We start from the raw sequence: 12,568 nt of genomic DNA on the forward strand, positions 1-12,568 counted from the left end.
CCAAGAGAGGGATCCAGAAAAATGTGTTAGCCATCTCAGCTGACTCCTCTTCAAGTGACGATGATGCTAGACCGACTTGTTAATCGCTTATCTTTCATTCCATTCTCCCCCCATTCATGAGTTGCAGGCAAAGATACCTTACTGGAACTCCTTCAATTTCAGGCTAGCATTTGGCGTAACTCTCGCTGATTGCACTTGCCTAGAACACCTCCCAAGAGAGGGATCCAGAAAAATGTGTTAACCATCTCAACTGACTCCTCTTCAAGTGACGATGATGCTAGACCGACTTGTTAATTGCTTATCTTTCATTACATTCTCCCCCCATTCATGAGTTGCAGGCAAAGATACCTTACTGGAACTCCTTCAATTTCAGGCTAGCATTTGGCGTAACTCTCGCTGATTGCACTTGCCTAGAACACCTCCCAAGAGAGGGATCCAGAAAAATGTGTTAGCCATCTTAGCTGACTCCTCTTCAAGTGACGGTGATGCTGGACCGACTGATTAATCGCTTATCTTTCATTCCATTCTCCTACCATTCATGAGTTGCACCCAAAGATACCTTAATGGAACTCATCCAATTTCACTCTGCAGAACTCTGCTCCAACCTAAACAGGTTAGGCAACCATTTTCCTCTCCCAGTAGGTTCTCTATGTCTGTGCTGGAGGGAGCCTGCAGAAACATGTCATCTACAAAAGCAGAGACAAAATCCACTGGTCTCTGTATCAGACCCCATCGGTCCCTTGGCTGCACCCAGAAATACTGTACATGAAGGTTATGAAAAGGACTTGTGACAGAGAACAGCCCTACTGGGATCCAAAATTAACTTTTAATAGATCCAGCTTAATGCCTGAAATGCAAACCACACTCCAACTCCACTCCCACTTAGTCTGGATGGTCCCTGATAATGGGCCCCCTGACTCAATTCTCCCAGAACACCCTTCACAGAGCACCACGATGGACATAGTGGAATTGCCATGGAGGAGTTTTTTGACCACCCTGATGGTGACTGGGTAATTAACACGTCCAACACTGAACAGTCAGTCTCTGCTTCCACCAGGAGGAACGTGACATCTGTGTTGAGGAGATCCTGAAAGTATTACTTCTATCATCCAGTAATGTCCTCAGTCAAGGTCAGCAGCTGCCCACCCTGCAGATAACAGTGTTAGGGAAGCACTGAGGGGGGCCGGACTGCTTGTGGGCCAGCTGATGGCCTCTCTCCTTGGCTTCACCAAACTCCTCCCAGGCCTGAGTGTTGCCTCTACATCTGCTCGAGCAGCAGCGCTTGGCTTCACCGTTCCTGTTTGCTGCCTTAGGAGGAAGTTCGATAGCACTGCTTTAGTTTGACTGCCTCTCTTACTGCCATTGTTCACCACCGGATTCAGGGCTTGCTGCCACAAAAGGCAAAGCAGACCTTACATTATGGTGGCTGCATCAACAACCGAGATAGACTCCATGTCCCCAGCCTTCCACTGGAATCTGAGAAAAGCTCTCCTAGAGGTGGGAGTTAAATACATCCCTGAAAGAGGGTTATGCCAGATGTCCCAGCAGACCTTCCCCACACACATCGGCCTGCTGCGCCTGTTCGGCCTCTTTTGTTTCTTTTTTCTCTTTATATTTTTTATGATATTTCTACGAAGAAATTAAGGGATATGAGTGCCTCTTTCTTTAATTTCTTAATTCTTACTCCAAATTTTTTACTTTTTTGTTTGTTTGTCTATTTGGGACCATTTAAGCTACCCCCTTAGTTAGTTGTTTTATCTGACTTTTACCTTTTTCCTGTGGGTTGTTTTGCCAATTTATTACCCTTTCTAGTTATCTGTGTATTCTTAAATAGACAAACCTGGTGGTAATATGTCTATGTAAAGAATTTTTTTCTTTAGAGACGTATGAGGCTCTAAAATGCGTCATTGTTTATTCAAATATATTTTCAGAAAATAGAAACTAAAATGAGCTGACTAAACAATAAACTAACATTTTGTTTAAAAATAAAATTTGATAAAATAAATTTCCCTGATCTTTTGATGATCTGACCAAGACATAAATTTGCCCTTCTGAGTTTGAAGCATATATTTCAACAATGTGTCCCTGCCTGGATCCAGTCCCTGAGTCCTTCATGGAATGTCTCCTAACCCGCTAAACCATCAAGACAAAACCATTTCGCTGTCAGTCTGGGGGATATATGGCAGGAAAGATGAGAAGCTCAGGCAGAAAAACCAGGGTGTACCTCGATGTTAGACACAGCTCAGTCCAGAGGTGTTTTTTTTTTCCACTGCTAAGAAATTTCTGTTTTTTACTCGGCCCCTATTTTTCAATTATGTATCTTAGTGATGTTGACAGATTGATTCATGTCGAATCCCTCCAATGCTCACTGATTTTAGTGGCAGAGCCTCTCAGCTCACTAGTGGCTCATAGAACCCTTTGTACTCTGTATAGAAACTGTCCCTTCTCCTGCCAATTGAGCATTTCTGAGCGGCATTGTGCATGAATCAACTTTGTGTATACATATATGTGTGTGTCCACCTGTTCTGTCCATCAAGCGGCGGACAGCTGCGGAGTCTGTTTGGCGTCAGTCTACCAGCAAGCGACATCCATCACGGACGCTACCCAACTGGTCCACAAATGAACACATGCATTCACGTCTATCACCAGCTGTGCCCGGTGTCCGCTGTAAATAATATACGCAGTTTGCACAATCCTCCCACAGCCACACTTATCTCATTCTTCCATTACTTCTTTGTGTTACTTTGGATATAGGGGCACTTTGTCACTATGTCTGTTTAAATAGCAGAGCAGCTAATTAGTTTGGATTTATATTTCAAGCTCTGTAACTTTGACCGACTGTCTAGACATTATGCGCTGACACATCCTGGTTGGATAAAGTTAAAGAAGTGTGGTTGAAAGGAGTAATATCCAATCCTAGCAAAGCAGAGCCAGTATCCGGAGACAAGGTGTCAGGGCGTTTACAGCCTGTTGTGGATGCACCTGATTTACTAGAGTATAAATAAAATGTGGTTCTTGAAATGGCAAGCACCTCAGCAGCTGTTGATTACTAACTCTCTCCCTCTTTAACCCCTTTTAACCTGAAGGTGGGTCTATTACTGTCAATAAAAAATGTCTTTTTTATGATGTTTTTTTTTTTCAGCTTCCCTTCCTAGTTTTTAGGAGAGGAAATATCTGACCATAAAGTATTGCTCTAGTTACAGTCACCTCACAAGAGCTCACAATGCTTTCTTATTTTGCTTAAAAGTGAGGTTCCAAGATGTCTAAGGGTTTTCATTGATTACAAATTATACCTTTTGTTACCAGGTCTTTTCAGGATTGATGCCTTCTAACATTTTTAGCTTTTAAAAAAAAACTTTTTACATGGTTCTGTTGCCACATCATTTTAGGGGGATTAAGGTCTGTACTTTGTCATTCTGTTGTCGATTCGATGCAGCATCCATTTCAGTTTTAATTTGGTCATCAGAACATATTTAAAAATATGTCTCAATAGAGTACAATGCATGCCACCGACCAAAAAGGTTTAGACAGAAGTAAACCTTATTAAAGGCTATCCCTTTTCCATTTCTTGTGTCAGAATTAATTTCCATATACTTGCTTATTGCAAGCAAAGAAAAAAAAAGAAGAAAAAAGTCAAACTTTCAAAATGCTTTGAGTGTAGAGATGAGAAAAAAAAATAAAAAAGCAATAGTTGTTTTCTTAGTTTGTTTTCCCTGATGACCTTAATGTTTTTTTTTTCTATATTTTCATAAGGTAAAGGGTTATTTTTGTCTTTTATTGTAGATCTGATCCTTTATTGTGGGATCACCACAAGAATTTCAAGTTAACGGAAGTATTTATTTATTCGTCTATTTTTCTTATATTAGTACTTTAAGCATTCATTATTACATATTAAACAGTTTTACAAATAATCATATCAATAACTTTATATGTGTATATAATTTGGGATTTATACAAGTTTTTGAATCTTTTGATAGAGGTACAGCCATTTAATTCATATTCCAGGCCGTTCCGTAAATTTACTCCTAACTGAAATACATATACTTCTTTTAGTTGTTTTTATCGTACTTTTCTGAAATATGCTTGTTCCTCTTAAAGATATTGTCTATGTCTTGGCGTGAACATCTTCTGGATACCCTGTGCAAGCATGCAATTGGGTACCTTATACATGTATTTGCGTATTTGTTGAAGATAATGATCAAAAATAATCAGCTTTATTGATAATTCTATCTGCTTTCTTTTGAAGTAAGATTATTATTCCCCCATATTTCCACACAATAGCTGAGGTGTGAAAGAACAAGAGAACATTAGAGTATGTAAAGTGAATTGTGGTTTAAAACTGTTTTCATCTTAAACATTATAGCAAGTGTTTTGAGTATTTTTGTCCTTAAGATGTTGATGTTTGATTTCCAACTTAATTTTCTATCAATAATAATACCTAAGAATTTGGTTCCACATAGGCCTGCTCTTTCTATTTCTGTATCATTCATTCACATTTTGGAATGTTCCTTGATTTTCTGATTTCCAAAAATTATATAATTTTTTTATTTAGAATAAGTTACAATTTGTCAATGTCAATCCATTGTTTTACTGCTTTTAATTTTTCCTCCACTGTATGCAGGAGTTGATCCAAATCTTTACCTGAGCAGTAAAAACTTGTATCATCAGCAAACAATACACAATTTTAACTTTTTATTACTTCAAAGACATCATTTGTATACAGTACGAACAAATTTGGTCCTAATATGGAGCCCTGCAGAAAATTACTTTTGGTCAGAATCAACATTGTTCACATGGGGAAAATGCTCTGCTGCCTTAAAACTCAAAGTTATTATGGTATTAAATGTTCTGTGCCTGAAAAAGACCCAATTTTGTCAGCTCTGCAGTGACTTGTTTGACCGTGGATTTGATTTTGATTCCAGGGCTGAACCAATCCTCTCACGCTAACTTAAAAATAAAGGTTTTCTTCAGAAAAAGCAGAATTTTATTATATTATAATTTTCAGCATGAATCCCATAATTTGCAAGTGTTGGAAACTTAAAAATCCAATTTTTTTTCCAGTCGGAGAACACAACATACCTAAGCTTTTACAGATGATGATAACAGCAACATTCTGCAGAGTAAAGGCTGTCTTTGCATAAAAAACACTCAGGTTTGTTTACTTAGTCTCAACAAGGCATTTAAATAAATCATAAATTTAAATAAATATTAGAGGAAACAGCTTAAAAGGAATCAGTATTTATATTATCCAATCATATTTCCTAGATTACAGGAGGACTATGAGATAAAAGATGTTCAGTTTCATTATATTGTTTTTTTGCCATATAGTTTATTGTCCCAAGAGGGAAATGTTGCTCATTGTGAAGAAGGAGCACTAGCCATTTAAGTTAACTTTTTAACTAATAAATCAAAAAACAACTAAAAGGCACAATCTCCATCTTCATTTGAAGATGTAAGCCACCCTTTTAGAAACCTTCTGATACGTACACATTTTTCTTCTAAGTTTTTATTGTTGTTGTAATTGAAATGGACTTGATTTAATGGTCAGTGGAAACAGCTAATGCTGCTCACCTTTTGACCAGATCCAACTCAAAGTCAGATTCTCAATTGGTTTTCTTCTTGAAAAGTGACATTTATGTAAATAGAAATAATTAAGCTTTTTTTTTTAATAAAAACCTTTTTGTGATCCTTTGTTGCAAAATCTTGAATATAAATCTGATTAATTAAACCCCCCAACTATAATTTTTGTCTTACATTGTTTCTATCCAGATTTCTGTCCCTTGTGGGTGGGAGTGTGGACCAAATAGGCAGTGCAGGGTTAAAACAATTTGTGGAGAACAAGGTTACCACAAGTTGTATCGAGGAGCTCGCCAAGAAAGTGGATGCCACCCCGGAAACCCTCAAACTCATCATAGATGGCCTGACGCAGCCCCCAGGATTCGATATACGACAAAGTAAGACTTTCATTGCCTAAAATAACCAGACTCATTTAGTTTATTTAGGAAGATGGTAAGGGTGTGGAAATTCAACCAATATGTTCAAGATTTTGACCATAAGCATAAAAGAGTAGAAATTTTTAGGAATATGCTTTAGATTTTTAACAATTTTTTTATCCCATTGCTTATTTGAATGCATTTGTAATTGTTACAAAGTAAGCTGTACTTTCTTCAAACAATTTTTCCCCTTACTGTTTAAAATCTTGTGCAAAATCCTCAACTCTGGCCAACAGTATCTGTTGGATCATACAGAGGATGATTGTCACTTTTCTGCAATCTAGCAGTCAGAGTAGCTTCTCGTTTTCTCTCATCTTTCTGTCATAATGTCTTTTACAGCTCCCCACCAGCTAACAGAAAATCAAGGCTGTATTTGTCCCCCTTTGTGAATGTTTTGCTAGTTATAACGCACACTGACTGAATTTTCTAGCCTGGACTATAATAGCCATGTCTTGGCAGAGTAACTTGATAGGACCTGACAGTGTTGCGGCTTCCTCTCTGCAACCCAACAGTCCGGTCTGTGTCTTCCTGACAGCAAGTGATGGGTCCAGCAGACTTTGCTGCTTGACGCAGCAGCCAGAAAGCCCAAATGCTGCAAAATATGTTTTTCTGCTTATTCTCAGGCACATATGAACAGAACCTTAAATATAGTTCTGTTGCTACTCAGTAAAGAAAAAAAAAAGATTTATTGTGCGCTTAATTTCTGTGAGATAAAATTAATATAAGCTATTTAAGAGACATTCATTATGAAATGGATGAAATATCAACTTTGATGTTGCATTTCAACTTCAGAAAGCTGATATGATTATTAAATGTAAATAAAAAGGAAAACTATTTCTTAAAGGAGTTTATTTCATGTGACGTTTAAGTAAAAGTTCAAATAAGAAATGTATTTTGTAAGTTTCACCCTTGAATTTGGGCTCTAAGACATTTTTCCATCCATTTTTTTCTATTGCTGTTTCATGTAACTTAAAGTCCAGCCTGTGCAGCCACTTAGCATCGACAAACTCTTCCTAAAATTAAAGAAACGCAACTCCAAGGTTCACTCTGGGGTTGGCCCTATTCGGTTGCAGTACACTTTGCTTGGCCTCCTAGTCAGCGCTCAGCTGAATAAACAGATGGGCTGAAGCTACCACATAAAATCAGGGGTTTTAAGGGAGAATAATGGCACTGGCTATTTCCTGGATAGCAAGCCTTCCTTGTTTATGTTAATGATACTGAAATAAAAGCAGGCCGAGTGGAAAGTATGGATGGACAGGACGTTTAGAAATGTTGAAGTGTTGTATGTAGACCCAAGTGTCGAATTACTCCTTGTATTGTGTGGTTTCTTTGTCATTCATTTCCATCCTGTTACTTTTCTGCATTCCCTGGTTCTTGCCACACACAGTCTGACTACATTTATTTGGCCTTATTTCCTACAAGTCTGTCAGCTTTGATCTATGATAGCTTTTACGTCTTTCTTTGGCAGATTTTGGGCAGGCGGACTTTAAGCGGGGAATTGTGTCGATGAGTGATCTGCGTGTCGGAGCAGTGCTCACTGGGCGAGTAGACAACACCACTCTGTTTGGAGCCTTCGTGGACATCGGTGTTGGTCGTGATGGTCTTATTCATAAGAGCAACATTACCCTGGACAAGCTGCCCGTCAGCCAGCGGCGTCGCAGTTTGGCTCTGGGCCCCGGAGAGCGGGTTGAGGTCCGAGTCCTGAATATAGACGTCCAGAGGGGACGGATTGGGCTTGACCTGATTAGGGTCCTCCAGTAGATACAGAGGTTCCTTTAAAGAATATTCCACAATTTGGACTGTGCCCTGTCTCTTCTTATTAGACACCAAGCAATCTGAGAGGGAAAATACCTCCAGATGTTTAAAGAAATGTTGGCTACGAACTGATTTACTGGATAGGAAAAAAAGCAAGTTAATTTGTTTTAACAGGAGATTTGCCTTATTTATGGAAACAGTTAGTTGTTTTACTATTGTGATGCATTTCAGTGTCAGCTGCGAGATCCTACAGATCAAACAAAGTTCATATTTAAGGACTTTAAACATTTTCAATGTTTTTTTTTCATATATGTTCTAAAAACTGGGAATAAAGTTTATCATAAACACTTTAGCTGTGATGCTAATAACTTACTACTTGAACTAATGTGGCTTAAGTTTGCCATATAGGAGAATTTTTGTGTACTTGGGTGATTGGGGATCACTATGTACATTTCGAAAAAAGTTATTTATTTCTGTCATTCATGTCGGAAATAAGACAATAAATGTTTTTGTTGACTTTATGTTCGTTTCTGATCATCTTTGACCTGCAATACTAGAAAATTCAATAACATATCAGTGGTGAGATGTTGAAATGTAAAGTTTAAAGTGTCAGATGTTTACCTGCACTCATCATAGCTGTTGATTAAATATTAATAGGGCTTTTCCTGATGCATTTGAACTAAACAAATCTACAATGAGCTTAAAGAAAATAATGGGATGCTCAAAATTATAATAGACCAAAAACTGCTATTAACTATCAATTATAAAACAGTTATTGACACGCTTCTGCTATAAGTCTACCTAAATATTCAACCACTTTACTTGGTAGATGTTTTTTTTTTTTTTTTTTCTAGTATTAACCAAGCTTCCACACTTCACACATTTTTAACATGATTCAGGTCCTTCAATTATAATTGATAATTGAACATCATTAATCTCAAAATGGAGAAATTCACTTCTGCACCTTAACCCATCCCTTTGGGGAGCAATGGGCTTTCACTGTGCGGCTCCTTGGGAGCAATCAGGGGTTAAGGGTCTTGTTTAGGGACCCAGACTTTATGCTGCCCCCTCCATGCTTGACAGTAGGTACAGAGTTTTTCATTTTAAAGTCTGCTTAACCACTATAAAAATGTTTTTCTTTCTGCTCACCCACACCCTCAGTCCACACCAATGTTGAACTTTTTTCACCTTGAACAGCAACTCTGGTATTCTATCATCTTCCTGTTTATGATAGGCTTTTGCCTTGATGGCTCTTTTGGTTTTCCAGAATATTATTGCCAACTTTCTTTCATCTAGGGGTAACAGTTTGGGTAAAATGATGGAAACTTGGCTTAAATTGGGTATTTCAACAGGAATATTTTCCCATAACTGCATTTGGAATGGAAAAGCCAGGTTTCTAACAGAGTTATGACCACAACCCTGTTTAAAATCAAGGCTGTCCCAGGCTACCAGTTTTAACTAAGTCTAATAATTCTTCTAAGAAGAGCGGCTAAATATTCATCCAAAACTAAACCAGAAGTTTGTTGATGGCGAAAATAATTAGTAATTAACTTTCAACCTGCTGAGGGACACTTCCAAAAATGTGTAAGAGTTGTTTTACAAGTTATATTTAATGTTAAGCTTTTACGAATTATATAAATAAAAAATATGTTTGAAACCATGTTATTTTTCTGAAGTTAGTTGCTCTTATGGAGGATGTTCCAGCTTTACAAAGAGCTGTGCAGATAAATGAACCGAAATGAATGAATGTGAGTGTTACTACCACGGGTGTTGATAAATATGTGAATTATGCCCTCTAAATCACACAGAATAGAAAAGGAGCAAATATTTGTGTAATTCAGCAAAAACAAATGCTTTTAGTCCAGCTTTTGATTACAGAAAACAGAGAAATATGTGGAGATAAAATGGGTGGGGGCATGTGGTTTTGATTGGGTGGGCGGAGACATCCAGCGTGGAAAACGATACTGTTTGTCTCTCTGACTTTAGCGAAGCCTGGAGGCTTTTTAGGCAACATCCCAGACACAATTATCCTGTGATACACAAACGCCCTAATCAGCTGCTTCAAAATTAATCCCAGACTCCCCATCCACATGATCTAATTTCTTTGTTTTTATGAAACCGGAATAAAAAAAGACAGAAAATATGATTCTGCGAAAGCCTTAGGTCTTCTTTGCTAAACATTACTCCAAATGCGGAGTACCTCATTGTTTATGCTCATCTTCCTTTGGGCAAACAAATGGAATACATTTGAGATGCACAAACAAAAACAAATATTTCATTGCTATTATATTTTAGCATTTTCAGTTAAATTCAAAGAAACCTATATGTCATTTTTTTTTCATAATTTTTAGACTTTTGGGTCAAATTAAGGATTTTTTTTTTTTTTTGATGGCGCATCTCTGTGACTTTCTCTTCTCTGTTTTTTATGTTGGTTTCTTTTCACGGCAGACATTGTCATTCAACAGCATCCAGTGTTCTTGTTTTGGGGAACCATGTGTGTTTGTCCAAGTGGACACAGCTTCCCCTCAGCACCATTCCTGCTTCCTCCCTCTACCAAACGTGAGCCCACAGATGGGACAGGCAATCTGGTAGCCAGCTACTGCTGCCCCTTGGCGTTTTTGTCAAACACTTTCCAGTAATGAGACAGAGATACGAAAAAAAGCAGACTAACTGCAGGAGGAGTTTGTTATCTCTCTGTTATCTGCTGCTGCCTTTGGCTCACAGCTGTTACAGAATGAGATCAAGGTGTGCGCTGAAGTTTCTGAAAAAATTATTATATATATATATATTTATATATAGATACTATAACATTGAAAGTAAGCTCTACATGTAGCATGCTGACAATTGTGATTCTTCTGTTAATAAAACTAAGACTAAGCCAGAAAAACATCTGAAGCTCCAAATAAGGTTTCAACAGTGATGAAAAAAGAGTCATCGTACATTTTTGCAGCAAGATAAGACTACCAACAACTCGGGACTGCATCCCGCCCAGCAAGCAGTCGATGGAGAAAATAGCTTATGTTCCTGCTTTTGTCTGTCCTGTTCTTAATTCAGTAAAAAAAAATCTAGCAAAAAAACAAACAAGAATTTAAAATTGTTTTTTTTTAAAACCTTGTTAAAAAGGGATTACAATTAAGAAATTGGTTAAATGACATGATGACAAGTGAGAGGTATTCTGCTTTCAAAGAATACAGCAAATGACAGATTTAAAACAAGGACAAATCTTTGTTTTTACCAAACTGTCTCTGTTTTTTGTTTTTTGACAGATCTGAAATCCTGAACTAAAGCTCAGAGCTGAGGTTTAGACAGGGAAGCATTTTGTCTCTTCTTTTTAATGTTAATATGGATGACTTATCAAAGCAGCAACAACAGGATGAGTTACTGATGCAACCATAAATAACCACATGATCTATGCAGTTCATATTTATGTTTATTCCACATCTTCAACTGTTTTTAAGGGATATGCTCACGTTATGGCCACATATTTTGCTTGATCTACAATACACAGAGGAGTAACATCATGGCAATTAGTAGGAAAGTGTAAAAACTGGTATTTCCTGATTTTTATTTTTTATCTGATGCTGTTTTTATTTAACAGTGTTTGCCCCTGTTAAATACCTGGGACACGATATACCTGATGATCTAGCTGACATGTAGCCAGACAATGTTGTTTAATGTATACATAAGCTAATGCTTGTTCAAACAGTATGTTTTCTGTCTCAGTTAAGGTGACACCTTTTAAAACATACTAAACCATGTTGTGTACTGCCTACAGGGTAAACATCTTTAAAAACTGTGAGCATTTTAATTCAATGTTAGAAACTGTCACATAAAGAAAAAAAATCTTGGAAATTAAAGATAATTTGCAGTAAGGAGAGTCCATACATAACATCAGAATAACCACTATCAGTATAACCTTATCGACTGATTCTTTTGGCCATGGGTGTGGCCAGACAACACCTTGTGCGTCGCTGTTGGAATTCATCTGATCTATTCAATAAAATGAAACAATAGATTAAATAAGAGGTAAAACACTCTTACTTGATGTCAATTTGCGGCTTGAGTAACCGAACATCAGTGCTTCATTCTTACAAAGAGATTCGATGTCCGTTATAGGTAAAGGTTTTGTCAACGTTTGACGGAATTAGAGGGAGTAGTTTGGGAATTAATTCTGGTTCCCCTCTGCAAGCAAATGAACTCTACAATGTGTTTGTTCGCAGAGAGCTGATCTTCAAAGAGGGTGCAAAGTGATTTATGTTGTAATTCAGCAGACACTGTGCACAAACGTTTTTTTGAATGTTTATCTTCATGAGTACAGACCAAACTAGTTGAAGGATATGCAAATGCAAACAGTTACAGTATCATGTGCAGAGAGATTTTCCACATTAGAATTTCAGCTGCTGTCACTGTTTCTGCATCTTATTTTAGTACTTTAGAGCGTCAGGTGCAAACTGACATGCAAAATTATCTGCAGTCATTGTTCCCACAAAAGATGGATTTGAACCATGATAGACAACAGAGATTCTGTGTTAATGTAAATATATTTAGACCACGTAATATTAATAAAAAAAAAGAACACACTGGTAGAGTTTTGCAGTGGGATGGCACATTGTCTTGATACAGATAAACCAATTGACAAAGAATTGCGGAACCTAAAAATTATGTTCATGTATGTTTATAAAAAAAAATAAAATATCAAAAAAGCCTGCAAAGAAACACGTACAGGTGAGCAGCTCTTCTCATCGCAGCAGGGGTTTTTTCTCTGTCAATTTATACAGAAAACAACATATTTTATTTTACTTTTGTTCAAAGCACTTTGA

General features: G+C 37.3%; 1 protein-coding gene across 1 annotated transcript in view; it reads left to right on the top strand.

Annotated features, from left to right (window-relative positions):
* srbd1 (S1 RNA binding domain 1) overlaps positions 1–8,254 on the top strand; it is a 70,733-nt gene extending 62,479 nt beyond the window's left edge. Inside the window, exons 21-22 of the mRNA XM_015397354.1 lie at positions 5,770–5,954; positions 7,462–8,254. Of these exons, the coding sequence (XP_015252840.1) occupies positions 5,770–5,954; positions 7,462–7,754 (478 nt within the window). The 3' untranslated portion in view covers positions 7,755–8,254. The remainder of the gene's footprint in view (positions 1–5,769; positions 5,955–7,461) is intronic.
* The last annotated feature ends 4,314 nt before the right edge of the window (positions 8,255–12,568 follow it).

This window comes from Cyprinodon variegatus, unplaced genomic scaffold (assembly GCF_000732505.1).
Source record: "Cyprinodon variegatus isolate N-32 unplaced genomic scaffold, C_variegatus-1.0 Scaffold856, whole genome shotgun sequence".
In the NCBI taxonomy this organism is placed as follows: Eukaryota; Metazoa; Chordata; class Actinopteri; order Cyprinodontiformes; family Cyprinodontidae; genus Cyprinodon; species Cyprinodon variegatus.